This window comes from Belonocnema kinseyi, chromosome 9 (assembly GCF_010883055.1).
Source record: "Belonocnema kinseyi isolate 2016_QV_RU_SX_M_011 chromosome 9, B_treatae_v1, whole genome shotgun sequence".
NCBI lineage: Eukaryota > Metazoa > Arthropoda > Insecta > Hymenoptera > Cynipidae > Belonocnema > Belonocnema kinseyi.
This window is the reverse complement of record NC_046665.1, coordinates 119,188,849-119,209,924: the sequence shown is the minus strand read 5'-3', so window position 1 is coordinate 119,209,924 and position 21,076 is coordinate 119,188,849. Positions and strand designations below refer to the sequence as shown.

At 25.1% G+C, this 21,076-nt stretch overlaps 1 protein-coding gene across 1 annotated transcript in view; it reads left to right on the top strand.

Annotated features, from left to right (window-relative positions):
* LOC117180722 overlaps positions 1 to 21,076 on the top strand; it is a 1,130,389-nt gene that overhangs the window by 903,814 nt on the left and 205,499 nt on the right. Inside the window, exon 4 of the mRNA XM_033373210.1 lies at positions 8,489 to 8,552. Within this exon, the coding sequence (XP_033229101.1) occupies positions 8,489 to 8,552 (64 nt within the window). The remainder of the gene's footprint in view (positions 1 to 8,488; positions 8,553 to 21,076) is intronic.

Here is a 21,076-nt window from a genome sequence, read left to right as displayed (position 1 = left end):
TGACCTGAAGATGTGAACTGCAATGTTCACGAAACGTCGGCAAACAATTCGTAGTAGTTTTTTACACGAGTGAAACCCGAAATATCTCTTTTTTATCTTTTGAAATCTTTTGAAATTTTTTGGAATCCTTAAAATGTTTTGTGCTCCTTGGAATCTTTTAAATCATTGTAAAATTTCTGAAGTTATTTGAAAGCTTTGTAAATCGTTCCAATCTTCTGAAGTCGTTTACAATTTTTTGAAATCTTTTGGAATTTTTCAATTCTTTGTGAAATCTCTAAAATGTTTTGTAATATTTTGAGATCTTTTAAATTTTGTGAGATCTCTGAAATCTTTCGAAATCTTTGTGAATCTTTAAAATTTTCTGAAATCATGTGTCTTTTGAAATCTTGAAATTTTTCAAATCTCTGTGAAGTTTCTGAAATCTTTTTGAATTTTTGTTTGTAAACATTAAAATTTTTTGTGCTCTTTGAACTCTTTTAAATCTTTCTAAAATTTCTGAAATTATTTGAAATCTTTGTGAGTCGTTGAAATCTTCTGTAGTTGCTTGCAATTTTTTGAAATCTTTTGGAATTTTTCAATTCTTTGTGAAATCTCTAAAATGTTTTGAAATATCTTTTTGAATATTTGAAATCTTCTGAAACCTTCTGAAGTCTTTTGAAATCTTTTGAAATCTTTTGAAATCTTTTGAAATCTTTGAAATCTCTGAAATTTCTGAAATATTTTGAAATCCTAGTGAATCTTTGAAATCTTCTTAAAGCTTCTGAAGTCTTTTGTAATCTTTTGAAATTTTTTGGAATCTTTGAAATCTTTGTGCAATTTCTGAAATCATTTCAAATGTTTGTGAATCTTTGAAATTTCTGAAATCATTTGAAATCTTTGTGAATTTTCGAAATTGTCTGGAATCTTTTGAAATCTTTGGGTGTCTTTTAAATCTTCTGAAGTCTCTAAAATCTATTTGAATTTTTGTAAAATCTTTTTGAATTTTTTTGTTATCCTTAAAAAGTTGTTTGCTCCTTGAACTCTTTGACAAATGTATTGAAGTGTTAATCTTCGTACATTTCTTTGAAATCATTGATATTTTTTGAAATCTTTGGAATCTCTTAAATTCTTTTGAAATCTTTTGAAGTCTTTTGAAATCTTGATGATATATTTCAGATTTTCTGAAATCGTTTTAAATCTTTGTGAAATCTCTGAAATCATTTGAAAACTTCCGGATTCTTTGAAATCTTTGAAATCTTGAAATCTTTGTGCATTTCTTACCAAATTTCTAATTCTTTTAAATCCCCTAAAAGTATTTGAAAATTTTTGAAATCTTTGAAATTTTTGAAATATTATCCAAGGTGTTAGACAAGGATGCGTTATGTCCTGATGGCTATTTATTAAATCCATTGACAAGCATCTAAGAAAGTCCCTCTTCGACGAAGAAGGTGTGGATTTCGGGACAGCGAAGGTACGTGGGTTAGCGACCGTAGATGATAATGTTGTTATGACGGAGTCAATCGCAGACTTCCAAAGAATATTGAGCAAACTGAATACAAGCCTAAAAAACATGGGCATTAAAATTAACAAAAATAAAACAAAAAAGACGGTCTATTCCACTAAGACGGTGTGGATCTCGAGACAGTGAAGGTACGTGGGTTAGCGTTCGCAGAAGATTTCCCTATGGGTGAGAAAATAATATGCAACATTGTCCTAGATGATAAAATAATATAACAAGACTTCATCAGAAATCTTAAAAAATATTTTGCAATCTTTCAGAACCTTTTTAAATTCTCATTACAACAATTAATCAGTTTTAAAGTCAGTTTCGTTGAACTGACCAAACGTTACAGCTCGATTCTGAATACACTTCAGCAAGGTTACTCTCCAATACTTGTCCTCCGCACTCTAACTTGAAAAATAAAAATAATAATAAAATAAGTGTATCGCCTATGGGAAGTACGTAAATATCGCTCAGAACGAAGCTGGAGCGATACAAACCGGAAAAAGAGACAGGAGGTTGGTAAACGTGACGGATAATCACTATCGCCAAGGTAATTCTATCCGTCTCTTCTCGGGGCTATCGAACCTTAACTATAGCCTTAACCTTTACGTTCATCCGGAACAAGTTTGAACTACTATTCGTCAATACACCTACATGCATTTGTGTGTGTGTGCACCTTCGAATGTGTGAGTGTACTTTTATAAATCGCACTTCACGACTAGAATTACACATTTGCCTATAATATTTCCGAACCCACGTTTCTTTTGACTACCGTGCTACTTATTTCTCATATATCCACCTACGATATTCTTTCTCCTTTCCCCTCCCCCCCCCAAGCCACCTCTCCCCCCTTCCTTAAAAAATTTATGCACAATTTCCTCATCGTGAAAGGAGTCGGTTTAAATGGATTAGTGGAAACGGGCGATGATTTATATGAAAATTATGTCTTATCTTTATATTTAACATGAAAAGGAGAAATATCAAATTACATCAACTTTAACATTATTTTTACGTATTTGTATCTCACTTACTTATTATGGTGTATAATTCACGCGAATCAGATACAGTTCGTAAAGGTTTGAACAAATATTAAAATAGTTTCTAATAAATTTCATTTAGGAATGATTCTATTTTTCTACTAAGTGAAACTCTACTATAGTGCCGATTTTGGGGCTGACGGTGGGTGGGAACTAACTCATTATAGCCCGCTCCGCTTTTGATTGTTTAAGCCTGAGTGCTGAGGATCGATTTGAATTTTTTTTTAAAGGTGATAACATTTCAAATGAAGTTGTCGAGACTGATTTTTGGTTTAGTTTTTCAATTTTTTTATAAATAAATATGACAAAAAAGACATTTTTTTATATTTGACGTTCCTGGTGCTCGTCAAGAATAGGAAAATTTTTGTAATCGCCGACGTTTTATAGATTTACATTATATAAAAATATTCCATCATGAGGCATTCAACAAAAAAATTTCATAAACAAATTAGCGTTTAATAAATAGTTAAATTATCAATAAAAAAATTTTAACCAATTAAAAAGATTAATTTTTTCATCAGAAAAGAGAAATTTTCGACAAAACCCTATAAATATTTAAGAAAATAGATAAATTTTCTAAAAAAAGATAGATTTTCAACAAATTACATCAATTGTTCACTAAATAGTCGAATTTTTAACCAGAAAAATTACTGTTGTAAAAAAAATCTTTAATCAAAAAGATGTATATTTTTGGTTTAAAATAGGATTCCGGCTGAACCTGTGGACCGGTCTGGAATTTTTTTTTTGTGTAAAAGCCTAATTTTTAATTTAATTTTTCCATTTTTCTATAAATAAATATGACCAAAAAAGGGCAATTTTTTTTATTTGACGTTCCTGGTGCTCATCAATAATAAGAAAATTTTTGTAATCGCCGACGTTTTATAGATTTACATTATATAAAAATATTCCATCATGATAAAAAAAACAATAAAAATGTTATAAACAAATTATTTGTTGAAAATGTATCTTCTATCATTTTCAAAAATGTAACGTTTCTCAAGTTATATTGCAAGAAATTTGAATAGAAACAATATTTTATTTTTAAAAATTTCTCCTACGACTATTTTTGTTAATATTATAAACAAATTTTAAAAACAAATGCATTATTTAGGCATTTTTCGTCAGAAAAATTCTTTTTTTTCTATTTAAATTTTTTGAAATTAGGAACGTCATGATAATTACAGAAAATTCATTATTTGTTAATGAATTTTATGATTTTATCGAACAAATTTAATAAACAAATGCATTATTCAAGCACTTATCGACGGAAAAATTAATTTTTTTCAATACCAGTCCTTTTAATTGAAAACTTTATGTTAATTTCAGCAACATTTATAATCAGTTTATTAATTTTATGATTTTTTAACAAATTTAATAAACAAATGCATACATTTCATATTATTAAATTTTTCTAAAATTAAAAAGACTGACTTTGAAAAAAAATCGAGTTTATACTCGACAAAGGCCCGAATAATGCATTTTTTAATTAAATTTTTGCAAAAAAAGCATCAAATTAATCAACTAATTATGAATGTTACTAAAATGATCGTAAAGTTCAGAACTAAAAGGATTGTCATTGAAAAAAATGAGTTTTTTCCGCTAAGTCCCCAAATAATGCATTTGTTTATTAAATTTGTTTAAAAAATTACAAAATTTATCAGCAAACATTGAATTTTTCTGAAATTATCATAAGGTTCCTAATTTTAAAAAATTGACATCGAAAAAAACAAATTTTTCGGAAGACTAATGTCTGAAAAATGCATTTGTTTATTAAATTTGTTTATAACATTAACAAGAATAGTCTTAGGAGAAAGCTTTTTATTGAAATATTATTTGCATACAAATTTCTTGCAATATAACATAAAAAAACATTAAATTATTTAAAATGTTCGAAAACAAATTTTTTTAAACTGAAAATACCGTTACTTTGCCAGAAATAAACTCTTTTGTTTTATTTTATTATATTATTTTATTTATTATTTTTTATTTTATTACTTTTTTTATTCTCGGGTAGAAAATTCACATTTTTGCAATTTTGGTATTTGTTTGAAGAATTAAATATTTCGTAAAAAACTGTTTGTTACAAAATTAAACGAGTTTGTTGAAAATTCGTTTTCTGTTAAAAATGAGGGATGACGTTTTTACAAAATCGTTGAATTCTTTACTAAATAGTTGCATTTTTATCCAATAAGTATAAAATTTATCATAAGGCAGATGAAATTTACTTGAGAAAAAAATTTCAAACAATAGTTGATTTTTCATCCAAAAAAGATTCCGATTGAATTTCAAGATCAAAATATGAATTTTGTAACAAAAGATACTAAAAATATTAAATTAAAACAGAAAGTAAATTTTCTACGGAATATTTTCATTTTGAAGAAAACAGCCAAATTTGCAACCAAAAAGTATAAATTTTCAACAAAATTGTTGAATTTTTAATTATTATTATTATTTACAAAAAAAAATCTTAACAAATTACATATATTTTTAACAAATAGTTGAACTTTAAACCAAGGAGATTTATTTCCTATAAAAAAAACACGAATTTTCAACAAATTACATGAATTTTTAAATAAATAGTTAACTTTTCATTCAGTAAGATTAATTTTCTACCCAAGAAAGTAATTATAAACAAACTAAATCAAATTTAAATTAAATAGTTTGAAAAATGGATGTGATACTAGTTCAAATTATCTTTAATTAATTTTTAGTTTATATTTATTTCGATTCAACTATTTTGTCGTAAATTCAATTTTTGACAAAATACACGAATGTTTAACTATAAAAGATAATTTTTTAACCCAAAATGAAATTGTTAAATTTTCTGTTAAAATAAACAAAATTTTAAATGAACAGTTGAATTTTAATCTGAGAAAAATCAATATTTAATTAAAACTGGAGTAAAATTTTCAGTTCAAATAACAAAAAAATTAATGTTCAACCAAATAGTTGAATTTTAATCTTAAAAAGATAAAGTTTCAACCAAAAACGGAATTGTTAAGTTTTCATTCAAGAGGATTAATTCTCAATTAAAAAACGAATTTTCAACAAACTAGTTCAATTTTGTAAGAAATGGTTTTCTAAAAAATAGTTAATTTTTCAAACAAATACCAAAATAGCAAAAATGTGAATTTTCTACCAGAGAATAAAAAAAATGTTTTTATTAAAATAATAAATAATATTAAATAATAAATAAAGTAAAACAAAAGAGTTTATTCTTAGGAAAGTGACGGTATTTTCAGTGAAACAAATTTAATCCGAAATAAAAAAATATAATTTCTACAAAACACAATTTTGTACCAAATAGTTGAATTTTCAATTCAAAAAGGAAATTTTTTTTAAAGTGAAATTTTCAACCGAAAAATATGAATTTTTAACAAAAAGATTCATTTTTTATCAGAAAAGTCAAATTTTCAACAAAGCACAAATATTTAACAAAACATTTTAATTTTCTGCCAAAAAGACGAACTTTTAAAAAAGTGACATAAATTTACAATAAAAAATATAATCAAAACAAAATTATTTTCAACTGAACAGTTGCTTTTTAAATCCAATTGATAAATTTTTAACCAAAAAATATAAATTCTCAATGCAGGAACTTATTTACCAAATAAAGATAAATTCTCAGCAAAATACATAAATATTTAAACAAAATATTCAAATTTTCAACGAGGAAGATTGATTTTTCTTTAAAAAAAAAAAAGAATTTTCAACAAATTACATAAATTTTTAACCAATTATTTGAATTTTTTACCAAGAATATTAGTTTTATACCAAAAAGACTAATATTTCTTTCAATTCTAAGCATTTTTAACTAAATAGTTTAATTTTTAAACTTAAGGAAATCAAATCAGAACCAAAAATTTAGTAGGTAAGTTTTCTTTTAAGAGAAATAATTTAAAAAAAAAACGAATTTTCTGCCAAAAAGTTGATCTTAAACAATATAGTTAAGTTTTCAGTTAGAAAAAGTCATTTTTTAGCCAAAGAAAACGATATTTTAAATAAATGTTTAAATCTTGAACAACAACAAAATTAATTTTTAAGATAGTAGTTTAAATTTGAACCAAGAAGTTGTTATTTTAATGAAAAAGAATTTAATTGAAATTGTAATTTAATTAAAGAATTGAACCCTCAGACAAAACAGAATGATTTACCTTATAAAATTGAGTTTTTAACTAAAATAGTTTCATTGTTAACTAGAAAAAAATCCATTTTTAAGTAAAAATATAAAGTTTAAATAAAAAGTGGATTCATTTTCTGTTACGGACAATTAATCCCCCCCCCCCCCCCCCCCCCCCCCCCATGTGAATTTTTTACAAAAGAGTTGCACTTTCCACTTGAGAATATGGCTTTTCAAGAAAAAAGTTAATTTCGAACAAAATATCTTTATATTTAGTTTAAAAAAAAAATCAGAACTAAAACAAAAACAATTTTATACAAAACAGTTTAATTCTGCATTAAATAGTTAAATTTTAAAACTAAGAAGGCGAATTTTCTACAAAAAAAGGTGAATTTTTAACCCGAAAAATATGAATTTTCAGCAAAAAAGTTTATTTGAAACAAAATTGTTATTTTTTTAGTTAAAAATTTAATTTTTAACTGAAAAAAGACTTTTAGGAGAGTAGTTCATCTTTAAACCAAAAATTAAAATTTTTAATCTAACAAAGCTGAATTTTCGAAGAAAAATATAATTATTTATATTTGAAAAAAAAAATTAATTTAAAATAGACAACAGTTAGATGTAAAGAACAAAATCAAATTTTACACAAAATACTTGAATTCTCAACTAAAATAGAAAATTTTCTACCAAACATTTGAATTTTGAGCAACAAAAAAAATGTTGTTTTTTTACCCAAAGAGACAAATTTTCAACAAAATACTTAAACTTTCAACCAAGTAGTTGCAGTTTCTACATAATTTTTTTTATTTTTACCCGCTCATACGAATTATATACAATACAGTTGAATTTTTGCCAAAAAAGTTCATTTTTAACCAAAATAGATTAATTTTTCACCAGACATTGTAAATCAAAAAAAGTTCAATTTCTTCCGAAAATGATTAAATTTGAAGCTGAGAAAATGAATGTTAAAAAAAATAGTTGAATTTAAAAAGAAAGTTGTAAGTAAAGAACGGAAAAAACTTAATCAAATTCTTCTTGAACCAAAAAATATGAATTATTAACCAACAATTTAATCGAAAATATTATTTTTCAACTGAAAATATTTAAATTTTCTTATTTGGTTCTATTGATTCAGTAAAAAATTAATAAATTTTATTAATTTTTATTAACAATAGTCTTCCATATCAGCGGGAGGATCAACCGACATTTTAAATACATTGTGCGGTCTAAAGACCGCACGTCCACACATCCATACTAATTTGTCATCTTTGCTCAATTGAGGAAAAATTGAGTCGTAAAACTGATCTGGGATCCGTTTTAAATATCGTGAAACAACTTAAAACCAAAATATATCATTGTGACGCTACTGTGGCCGTGCGGTGTCTCAGACCGCACGTCCACGCATAAACTTTCAAATGCCCCAAAGGACATAATAATAAAAATGCATTACCCCATATACCATAAACTCAGATTTATTAATTAAAATTTGCATTTCCCTAAAGTTTAACTTGAAGCATACACTATTTTGCAATCAATCTAGCATTTTGTGTGAAGGCCTTTTTGATAAATTCATGTGACACTTGACGATAGTTAAAGTTGATGGTTTCTCTGATTACGAAAAACAACGCATGATTGGGAAACATGAAATAGAAAGATTTACCTGCAAAGAGTCTCATTGCGAGAAACATTTACAAATCTCTCATACTACATGCGTCAGGGACACTCGTTTTTTTATTCTTTTCTTTATACATTTGTTTCTAGCGATCCTTTCTAAAGACGAGTTGGTAACCGGATATTCATAGGGAGGACAAGAATGTGAATTTCACACGAGGTTTCTTTCTGTTTCAGGTAAGCCAGGCACGCGAACGAGATTCGAGGATTACTTTCTCGAAATTGAGAGACCGGACCTACGGTAACATTTTTTCAATTCGATAGAAATGTGTTTTGGACTGACAATTATCTTAGAATTTAGTTCTATTGTCATTTTGGACAATGTTGAACATACAGTCTTCAATAGACGGCCATAAGAACCTAATTATCTGCGAATGCTAACCCACGTACCCTCGCTGTACCGAGATTTTGAGGCCCATATTCTTCATGCTACATGCTTGTATTCAGTTTGCTCAACATTCTTTGAAAGTTTTCGATTGACACCCATAACAACCTTATCGTCTGCCAACGCTAACCCACGTACCCTCAGTATCCCGAGATTGGTAGGCTCATGTTCCTCATACTTGTTTTCAGTTTGCTCAACATCCTTTCCAAGTCTTCGATTGACATCAATAACAACTTTATCATCTGCTAGTGCTATCCCACGTACCCTCACTGTCTCGATATCCACACCTTCTTAGTGGAAGAGACCGTCTTTTTTGTTTTATTTACGTTAATTTTAATGCCCATGTTTTTTATGCTTGTATTCAGTTTGCTCAACATTATTTGAAAGTCTGCGATTGACTCTGCCATAACAACATTATCATCTACGGTCGCTAACCCACGTACACTCACTTTCCCGAGATCAGTGCCTTTTTTTGAACGTAAGGTAATTTTTCGACACCTTGAATTTTTTTTATTGTTATATAAAATTAAATAACAAAAAAGTTGACCCAAGTAGAACATACTACCCCTAAGCCTGAAAAACTATTCTTTTTAGAGGTTGAAATATCCAAATTTACATTTGTTTAATTTTACTCATAATTCTTTTGCTATTTTAGAACTGGAATGTCTTAGTACAATATTTTTTATCTTATTGGGTCAAGCTTTTCTCTCAGCGTCCAGTACCTTCAGTTGTATTTTCTGCTAAACATTTATTATTTTTAAATAAATTAACATTAATGAATATATTTGTTTATTTTGGTACGCTTTAAGCAATTGGAAAAAACGAAACAAATGAAAAATTAAACAGAACAAATACAAAAATTAAAAGAAAAAATTAATTTACCAAAACTAAAATGAACATAATTAATCAAAATGTAACAATTCTAACCAATTCAGCAAATCAAGCAAAAGAAATTGAACAAAATGAATTAAATTAAATGAAGTAATAAAAAAGCAATGAACAAATGAATGAATTAATTAAATCAATAAACACTATGAAGCAACGTGGATCAAATCTAACAAATAAAACAAAATTAATCAAAAAGAACAAGAATAAATTTAAAAATTTTTTAAATTAATGAACAAAAATCAAGTTGAATCAAAATTGAACAAATCTAACAAACGGAACAAATCAATAAAAAAAAAGAAACCGAAATGAACGAAATAAGTAGAAATCAATGAAAAATGAATGAATTGAAAAAATGAACAAATCATTTTTAAACAATTTTAATGAATGAAATGAACAAAAATGGAACAAATCTATCAAATAAAAAAATAAAATAAATAAAATAGATCAAAATGAATCAAAGTGAACAAAATAAATCGAACAAACTATCGACAAATCAAACAAAATAAACACAAATCAATAAAAGAATGAAATGAGCGAATAAATTATTTCAATGAAATGAAAAAAAAACCAAAATGGAAAAGAAACAAACAATGAACAAAAATTAAAATAAACAAAGTTAATCAAAACGAAACAAATTGAAGAAATTAAATTGAAAAAAATAAACCAAAATGAATGAAAAAATAAAGGAATGAAAAGAAATGAAATTAAAAAACAAAAATTAAAATAAAAAATCAATGAACAAAAATTAAAATTAATCGAAATGGAATAAATCTAACAACTGGAACAAATAACGGAAGTCAAGTGGAACAAAATACATAAAAATGGACAAAGTAATCAAAATTCAATTACAAATTTTAAATAAAAATGAGCAAAATGAGTCGAAATAAAACAAATCTAAGAAATGGAAAAAATAAAACAAATCAAATGGAACAAAATGAATCAAAATGAACAAAAATCAATGGAAATATGAAAATGAACAAAATAAATCAAATGAAAATGTGAAAATCCATTAATAAAAATCAAAATGAATCTTATTGGAACAATTTTAACAAACGGCACAAATTAAAAAAAGAAAGAAATGAAATGGAACAAAATGGATAAAAAGTAAACCAAAAGCAATGAAAAATAAATGATTGAAATAAATAAAAAAAGTTAAAATGAAAAATCAATTTAAAAAATTACAATTAATCAAAGTAAAAAAATGTATTCAAACAATGAACGTATGAAATGAATAAATAAAGATAAAAATCATTAAGCAAAATTAAGCAACATGGAACAAATCTCAGTAATGGAAAAAATGGAACAAATCAAACAAATCAAATTAAACGAAATTAATCAAATCCAACAAAAAGCAATGATAAATCGAAATTAAATTAAAAAAACAAAAATGAAAACGAACAAAATTAAATCAAAATGGAAGAAATCTAACAAATGGAAGAAATAAAGCTAATTAAATGAAACAAAATGAATAAGAATTAACAAAGTGATAAAAAACAATTTAAAAAATGCAATGAGAAACTGTAAAAATCAATGAACAAAATGAACCAAAATGGAACAAATCAAAGAAATGTAAAAAATCAAACGAATGGATCAAATCAAACAAATTAAATAGAACAAAATGAACAAAAAGCAATAAAAAAGGAAATAAAAAAATTAATGAATGAATTAACTCAATAAACAATATAAAGCAAAATGTAACAAATCTGAGAAATCTAACAAAATGAACAAAAATCAAAGAAAAAATTAACATTATAAAAATAGAATGAAAAAAATGAAAAAATTAATGAAAAAAATTCAAAATTAATAAAAATGGAACAAATATAACAAACGGAAAAAATCAAAAGAACAAAATTAATCAAAATTAATAAAAATCGAAATGAATATAAATAAACCAAAATCAATAAAAAATGAATGAATTAAATGAAAATGTAAAAATCAAAGAACAAAAATAAAAATAAATCTAATTGGTACAATACTAAGAAACGGCAAAAAATAAAAAAAGGAATAAATTAAATGGAATAAAATGAATCAAAACAAACCAAATTAATGAAAAAATAAATTAATGAAATTAAATAATAAAATAAAAATGAAAAATCAATTAACAAAAATTAATCAAAATGGAAAGAATCTAACAAATCAAATGGAACAAAATAATTAAAAACCAATAAAAATCAATGAAAAAATGTTTATCAAAAAATTATTTCAAAAAATTAATGTATGAAATTAATAAATGAAAATATAAAAATCAATGAGCAAAATGAAGCAAAATGAAACGAATCTCAGAATTAAAAAGAATCAAAGAAATCGAACAAATCAAATGGAATAAAATTAATCAAACACAACAAAAATCATTGAAAACTAGAATAGATATTCATTAAAAAAATGGAAATGAAAAATCAATTAACAAAAATTAAAATTTACAAAATTATTAAAAATCGACAAATCTAACAAATAGAACAAAATGAATAAAAATTAACAAAGTGATAAAAAAGAATACAAAAATTTTATTGAAAAAATGAAATGAGAAAATGTAAAAATAAATGAACAAAATGAAGCAAAATGGAAAAAATTGAAGAAATGAAGAAAATCAAACAAATCAAATGGAACAAAATTAATCAAAATAAACAAAAATCCATTAAAAAATGGAAATGAAATAATAAATGAAATGAAAATGTAAAAATCAGTGAAGAAAAATCAAAATGAATGTAATTGAAACAAATCTAACCAATGGAGCAAATCAAGCAAACTGAACAAATAAAATTAAAATAAACAAAAATCAATAAAAAAAATGGACATGAAATAATGAATGAAATGAAAATGTAAAAATCAATCAAGAAAAATTAAAATGAATTTAATTGGAACAAATCTAACAAACGAAGCAAATCAAACAAATTGAATAAATCAAATGGAACAAAATGAATCAAAATGAATCAAAATGAACAAAAGTCAATATAAAAAGAGGAACTGAAATAATGAACGAATGAATGAAATGAACATGTAAAAATGAATGAAGAAAAATCAAAATGAGTCTAATTGGAACAAATCTAACAAACGAAGCAAATCAAACAAATTGAACAAAATGCATCGAAATGAACAAAAATGAATATAAAAAGAGGAAATGAAATAATGAATTAAATAAAAATGTAAAAATCAGTGAAGAAAAATGAAAATGAATCTAATTGAAAGAAATCTAACAAACGGAGCAAATGAAATAAATTTAACAATTCAAGTGGAGCCAAATGAAACCAAATGAACAAAAATCAATATGAAAAAAGGAAATGAAATAATGAATAAATGAATGAATTAATGAATGAATGAAATGAAAATGTAAAAATCAGTGAAGAAGAATCAAAATGAATTTAATTGGAACAAATCTAACAAACGAAGCAAGTCGAACAAATTGAACAAATCAAATGGAACACAATGAATCAAAATGAACAAAAATGAATATAAAAAGAGGAAATAATATAATAAATAAAATAATGGATGAAATGAAAATGTAAAAATCAGCGAAGAAAAATCAAAATGAATCTAATTGGAACAAAGCTAACAAACGAAGCAAATCAAACAAATTGAATAAATCAAATGGAACAAAATGAATCAAAATGAACAAAAATCAATATAAAAAGAGGAACTCAAATAATGAATAAATGAATGAAATGAAAATGTAAAAATCAGTGAAAAAAAATCAAATTGAATCTAATTGAAATAAATCTAACAAACGGAGCAAATAAAATAAATTGAACAATTCAAGTGGAACCAAATGAAACGAAATGAATAAAAATCAATATGAAAAAAGGAAATGAATAAATGAATGAATGAATGAATGAATGAAATGAAAATGTAAAGATCAGTGAAGAAGAATCAAAATGAATTTAATTGGAACAAATCTAACAAATGAAGCAAATCAAACAAATTGAACAAAATGCATCAAAATGAACAAAAATGAATATAAAAAGAGGAAATGAAATAATGAATTAAATAATGAATTAAATAAAAATGTAGAAATCAGTGAAGAAAAATAAAAATGAATCTAATTGAAACAAATCTAACAAACGGAGCAAATAAAATAAATTGAACAATTCAAGTGGAACCAAATGAAACGAAGTGAACAAAAATCAATATGAAAAAAGGAAATGAATAAATGAATGAATGAATGAATGAAATGAAAATGTAAAAATCAGTGAAGAGGAATCAAAATGAATTTACTTGGAACAAATCTAACAAATGAAGCAAATCAAACAAATTGAACAAAATGAACAAAAATGAATATAAAAAGAGGAAATGAAATAATGAATTAAATAAAAATGTAGAAATCAGTGAAGAAAAATAAAAATGAGTCTAATTGAAACAAATCTAACAAACGGAGCAAATAAAATAAATTGAACAATTCAAGTGGAACCAAATGAAACGAAATGAACAAAAATCAATATGAAAAAAGGAAATGAATAAATGAATCAATTAATGAATGAATGAAATGAAAATGTAAAAATCAGTGAAGAAGAATCAAAATGAATTTAATTGGAACAAATCTAACAAATGAAGCAAATCAAACAAATTGAACAAAATGCATCAAAATGAACAAAAATGAATATAAAAAGAGGAAATGAAATAATGAATGAAATAATGAATTAAATAAAAATGTAAAAATCAGTGAAGAAAAATAAAAATGAATCTAATTGAAACAAATCTAACAAACGGAACAAATAAAATAAATTGAACAATTCAAGTGGAACCAAATGAAACGAAGTGAACAAAAATCAATATGAAAAAAGGAAATGAATAAATGAATGAATGAATGAAATGAAAATGTAAAGATCAGTGAAGAAGAATCAAAATGAATTTAATTGGAACAAATCTAACAAATGAAGCAAATCAAACAAATTGAACAAAATGCATCAAAATGAACAAAAATGAATATAAAAAGAGGAAATGAAATAATGAATTAAATAATGAATTAAATAAAAATGTAGAAATCAGCGAAGAAAAATAAAAATGAATCTAATTGAAACAAATCTAACAAACGGAGCAAATAAAATAAATTGAACAATTCAAGTGGAACCAAATGAAACGAAATGAACAAAAATCAATATGAAAAAAGGAAATGAATAAATGAATCAATGAATGAATGAATGAAATGAAAATGTAAAAATCAGTGAAGAAGAATCAAAATGAATTTAATTGGAACAAATCTAACAAATGAAGCAAATCAAACAAATTGAACAAAATGAACAAAAATGAATATAAAAAGAGGAAATGAAATAATGAATGAAATAATGAATTAAATAAAAATGTAAAAATCAGTGAAGAAAAATAAAAGTGAATCTAATTGAAACAAATCTAACAAACGGAACAAATAAAATAAATTGAACATTTCAAGTGGAACCAAATGAAACGAAATGAACAAAAATCAATATGAAAAAAGGAAATGAATAAATGAATCAATGAATGAATGAATGAAATGAAAATGTAAAAATCAGTGAAGAGGAATCAAAATGAATTTAATTGGAACAAATCTAACAAATGAAGCAAATCAAACAAATTGAACAAAATGCATCAAAATGAACAAAAATGAATATAAAAAGAGGAACTGAAATAATGAATGAATTAGATGAAAATGTAAAAATCATTGAAGAAAAATCAAAATGAATCTAATTGAAACAAATCTAACAAATGGAGCAAATCAAATGAAACAAAATGAATCGAAATAAAAAAAAACTAATGAAATGAAGAAAATCAATGAACAAAATAAACAAAAATGAATGAAATGAAATTAAAAAAATCAATGAATAAAAATTTAAATCGAAATCAATCGAAATGGAATAAATCTAACAAATTTAACAAATAGAACAAATCAGGTTCCGCAAAATGAATTAAAATGAATACAAATCAATGAAAGAAATGAATGAGTGAGTAAATGAATTGAAAAAAATGAATGAATGAATGAAAGTAAAAAACTGAATCAATAAAGCAAACCAAACAATTTAAATTGAAAAAAAAACAAAACAATATAAAAATAGGATTTTTCGGGACACTTTGATCCAGAATTAAAAATTGTCCAATTGGAAGGAATCCTTTATATTGTCATTAGAAATTTGCCTTTAGTTCTGAAAAGTTCGGTTCTTAGTCAACTCTATAGATAATTTTGGAACAGCCGACTGCAGCCTAAACGTGGGGCTTTCTAAGTTCAATGCCCTGAATTTCGAGGTTCGAGAACCTTACCTACAAGGGTCAATTTTAGCCATCCTAGTTCCCATCGGAAATGATCATCTGCCAATATGAACAGAATAGGACCGCATATAAGGGTCGTAGTTTAGAATTTTAGATCCCATCCATAATGGTGAAAATACGTTGGGAATTTTCACCGAATTTTTGAAAGGAAATTCTCGAAATTTGAAACCCATGACTTTTAATTATACGAAAATTTGTATTTAGCGAACATTATCATAACTCACTGCAGACTAGGGTGGTCCAAATAATTTTTTTCTTATATTTTTATGAAAAGTGTTCTAATCAATTTCCATTTTGATTCATTTCGTCCATTTGAATTTTCGTTCATCGATTTAAAAAAAAATTCATTTCATTCATACCTTTTTCATTGATTTTCATTAATTTTGGTTTATTTTGTTCTTTTGATTTGTTCCGTTTGTCATATTTGTTCCGTTTTGATTCATTTTGTTACATTTTTTAAACTTTTTACATTTCGCTTTATATTGTTTATTGATTTAATTCATTCATTAATTTTTTCATTTCCTTTTTTTTTATTGATTTTTGTTCGTTTTGTTTCATTTTGTTCTATCTAATTTGTTTGATTTTTTCCATTTCTTTCATTTGTTTATTGATTTTTACATTTTCTCATTGCATTTTAAAATTGTTTTTTATGTTTTTTATATGTTGACCAAGTCCAACAAGTGAAACAAAATGAACAAGAATCAATAAAAAAATTAAATGAAAAAATCAATGAACAAAACTCAAATTGAATCAAACTTGAAAAAGTCTAACAAACGGAACAAATCAAAAGAAGAAAGGAACCAAAATGAACAACATAAATAAAAATCAATGAAAAATGAAAAAACTAATGAATTGAAAAAATGAAAAAATCAATTAACAAACATTAGAAGCCAGAAATTTGTTCTAATTCTTACAAAAATAAATGCATTTTTTTTTCAATTGTATTTAGAGGTGAAAAAGCCCCATGAAGTTGAACAAGTATTTCCCATAAGAAAAAAAACGTTTTTGTCAATCTTTTTCAGAATCCTAAATATTATTTCAATCGAGTAGAAACTCAATATTTCTGTTCACAATTAGCCATGGAAAATGAATAAAATATCACTATTTAAATAGCAACACCATAAGTCTGTTTTATAGGATCCCAAAAAAACCCATAGGTGAAAAAATGGATTTTCCTAGTTTTTGGCGCTATTTATGATTTTTTTCGGTTTCTTTTATAAATGTTAGCAAGAGTGATTGTTTAAATAATTTATTGTTTTTAATAATATTCTCTTCGAAAAATGCTACAAAATTACAGTATAAAAAAATTCACTTTCAGTCAAATTTTCAATTGAGATAAGTTATTTTATTAATTATAATCGAGAAAATTAATTGTTTAAGCAATTTATTATTATTATTAATATTATATTTGAATAATGCTGTAAAGATGCCGTTTTTTCTCAAATTTCTGGCTTTTTATCCAATTTGCAATAGTAGTGAAGTAATAATGAATTCAAATTAATAAAAATAATTGCTTAAACAATTTATTAGCATTTTTAATAATACTCTCTTTGCTTAAATGGTAGCATGTTGCGATTTCTTCTGAAATTTTTAACTGTTTGTCTATTTTTTTTGCTGTGACTTAATAATTAATAAAATTTAGCAAAAATAATTGTTTAAGCAAATTATTATTGCTTAACTTAAAAACTAAGCAGTCAAAGCAAAGTCAAAGATTTTATTTAAAAAAACCAAAAGTTTTGAGCACTTATCTGATAAAATATAGTTATTATCAATATTAAATTGTTTAAAAAACTTTTTTGGTAACTTTCATTAATTATAATGTCACTAAGTGAAAAAGGACAGAAAGGTAAAAGAAGGTAAAAAAACCGCAATTATCAGACATTTAAAAAAATGAAGATAGCCATAAACAATAATAATTTGTTTAAACAATTATTTTTGCTAAATATAATTAATTATTAAGTCACGCTTAATGAAAATAGACAAACAGTTCAACATTTCAGAAAAAAACTGCAAAATTCCACTAATTAGGCAAAGAGAAATTTATTAAAAATCATAATCAATTGTTCAAACAATTATTTTTAACTTGAATTCATTATTACTTCACTCCTATTGAAAATTGGACAAAAAGCCAGAAATTCAGAAAAACCACATTTTTCTAGCATTATTCAAATATAATATTAATAATAATACATTATTTAAACAAATTATGTTCTTGTCTCTAATTAATTACTTAAATTATCTTAATTGAAAATTTGAATGAAAGTGAATTTTTTTCATACTGTAATTTGTAGATTTTTCTAAGAGAATATTACTAAATACAATAATAAATAATAAATTGTTTAAAAAATTGACCAACATTCAACTACTAGGTTGAAAGTTCAACTAGTTTGTTAAAAATTAATATTTCTTCTAAGATTAAAAATAAGTTTTTAACCAGAATAGATGAATTCTCAAAAAAAGTTAAGTATAGATTTTAACAAATAATGAATTTTTATTTTGAATCGAGAACAGTTAAGTCCAATAAAAAAAGAAGAATTTCTAACTAAATATTTTAATTTTCAACCAAAAAGACGAATTTTCAACAAAGGAGTTGAATTTTCGACTAAAAAAGAAAAATTTTCAACCAAAAATGAAATAATTATATTTTTAATTGAAAAAATGGTGTTTTTGCAAAAAAAACTAATTGTTTACAAAATGCACGAATCATGAACAAAATAGTTGAATTTTTAACTAAAAAAGTATTATTTACAACCAGAAAGGAACTTGTTAGAATTTCAGTTAAAAATAATCATTTTGAATAAAAAAATTAACTTTTCAAGCAGAAAGATTAATTTTCTACAATAAAAACAAGTGTTCAAAAAAATACATGAAGTTTTAAACAAATATTTGAATTTTAAACTTAAAATTATAAATTTATAATTCAAACTGGAATAGTAAAATTATCAGTAAATTAAATTGATTAAAAAAAAAAATTTCAACAGATGTTTAAAGTTTTCACCATAATAGTTAAATTTGTAATAAATTGATAAATTTTCAACTAATAAGGATTAATTTAAAAAAATGGAATAGCTCAATTTCCCGTTAAAAAAATGAATTTTGAAAATATCAACAAAACAGTTGAATAGAATATTGGAATTAATTGGATTGGAAGTAGACTTAAATATTTTTTAAACAATTTCAAATGATTTCGTAAAATTTTAGAAAAATTAAAAGACTTTAGAATATATCAAAGGATTTTAAACAGTTCAAGGGACTTATAGGTTTCCAGAGGATTCCAAAGATTTAAACAATTAAAAAGGAATTTTCAAAGATGTTAAGGCTTTCAAGGTTTTATATGAAATTTTAGAGGATGGATTCCAAAAACTGTTGTTTCCAACAATTTTAACAAAAATTTGGGGCACTTGCCAATTTATCGCAGCTTATTCAGCAATTTCTGGTGAAACGCGACCTTGCACAACTTCAGATCAACAGATAAACTGATCTTAACTTATATTAACCAGACAAGAATTTAACTAAAAGATGTTGACTTTTGTTGGTATAGTGTCCATAACACCAATCCTTTCATAAAGCCATCTGTATAGTTGGTTGGTGCCATTGTTGTATCTTTTTCCAACCATGTTATGTGATCAGTTGATGTTGATTCACATTAAATAGATAAGAATTTAATTAGAAGAGTTTAGATTTGTTGTTATATTAGTCTAATCCTTTCAACGAACTAATCTCCATTGTTGTATTTTCTTTTAGCCTTGCTGTAAGATTAGCTGATGGTAATTGATGTGAACCAGGTAAGAAATTAATTAGAAGATGTTGGATGTTTTTGGTATACTGATCCAATCCTTTGAAGGAACCCATCTGTTAGTTAGTTTATTCCGTTGCTCTATCTTCTTTTTACCGTCATCTCTGATTAGCTGATCTTAATTGATATTGACCAGTTAAGAATTTAATTAGAAGATGTTGAATTTTGTTGGTTATACTGGTCTATTTGACGCCATTCTCATATAGAGTTAACACTTTCTCCACTTCCAATCCTCTAAAAGAACCCATCTGTATAGTTGGTTTATTCCGCCATTGTATCTTCTTTCAACCGTGCTGTATAATTAGCTGATAGTAATTAATGTGGACCAGTTAACCAATTAATTAGAAGATTTTGGATTTTGTTATACTTAATCAATTTCCTGAAGGAATCCATGCGTATAGTTGATTTATTCCATTGTTGTATATTCTTTCCCCCCTCCTATAGTATGTGTAGTTGGTTTGTTCTATTGTTGTACCTTCTACCAAATATTCTGTATAATAAGTTGATGTTAATTGGTTTTTACTTGGTAAGAAATTAATTAGAAGATGTTAAATTTATTGGTATACTGGCCCAATCCTGTGAAGGATTCTATCTGTATAGTTTGTTCTTTCCATTGTTGTATCTTCTTCCAAACGGAATTAATCAGAAGATGTTGGATTTTTTTGTTATACTGGTCCATTTTACTAAATTCTCTTAGTATTTTGACACTTTATCCATTTCCAATCCTCCGAAAGGACCCGTCTGTATAGTTTGTTTCTTCCATTCTTGTAACTCCTTTCGAAGGTACTATACGATTAGCCGCTCTTAATTGATGTTGAACAGGTAAGAACATTACCTAGAATATCTTGGATTTTCTTGGTATACTGATCTATTTTACTCTATTTTCTTAGAATTTTGACACTTTATCCCTTTCTAATCCTCTGAAAGAATCCGACATAATTCGCTTTTTGTTGCATTGTAGTATCTCCTTCCAAACGTACTGTATGATTAGCTGAAGTTAATTGAGCTTGTCCAGGTAAGAATTTAATTAAAAGATGTTGGATTTTGTTCGTTTAATTGGAAATTAGACCGGTTTACTAACAAAGTCCAAAATCTTATAGTTGCATTCTCATCACGTCAATATCAATTAACATCAGCTAATCATACAGCACGTTTAGAATAAGATACAACAATAAAACAAACCATACAGATGATTTTTTGGAATGGTGGTTCAGCATACAAACAAAATTCAACATATTCCGATTACATTTTTACCTGATCAACATCAGTGAACATCAGCTAATTATACAGTATGGTTGGAAGAAGATACAACAATGGAACAAGCCTCTACAGATGGGTTTTTTAAGAGATGGTCTATGATACTAAGAAAATCGAACATCTTCTAAGTACACTTTTAACTGTTCAACATTTTTAACATCGGCTAATCATACAGCATGGTTGGAAGAAGATACAATAATACAAGAAA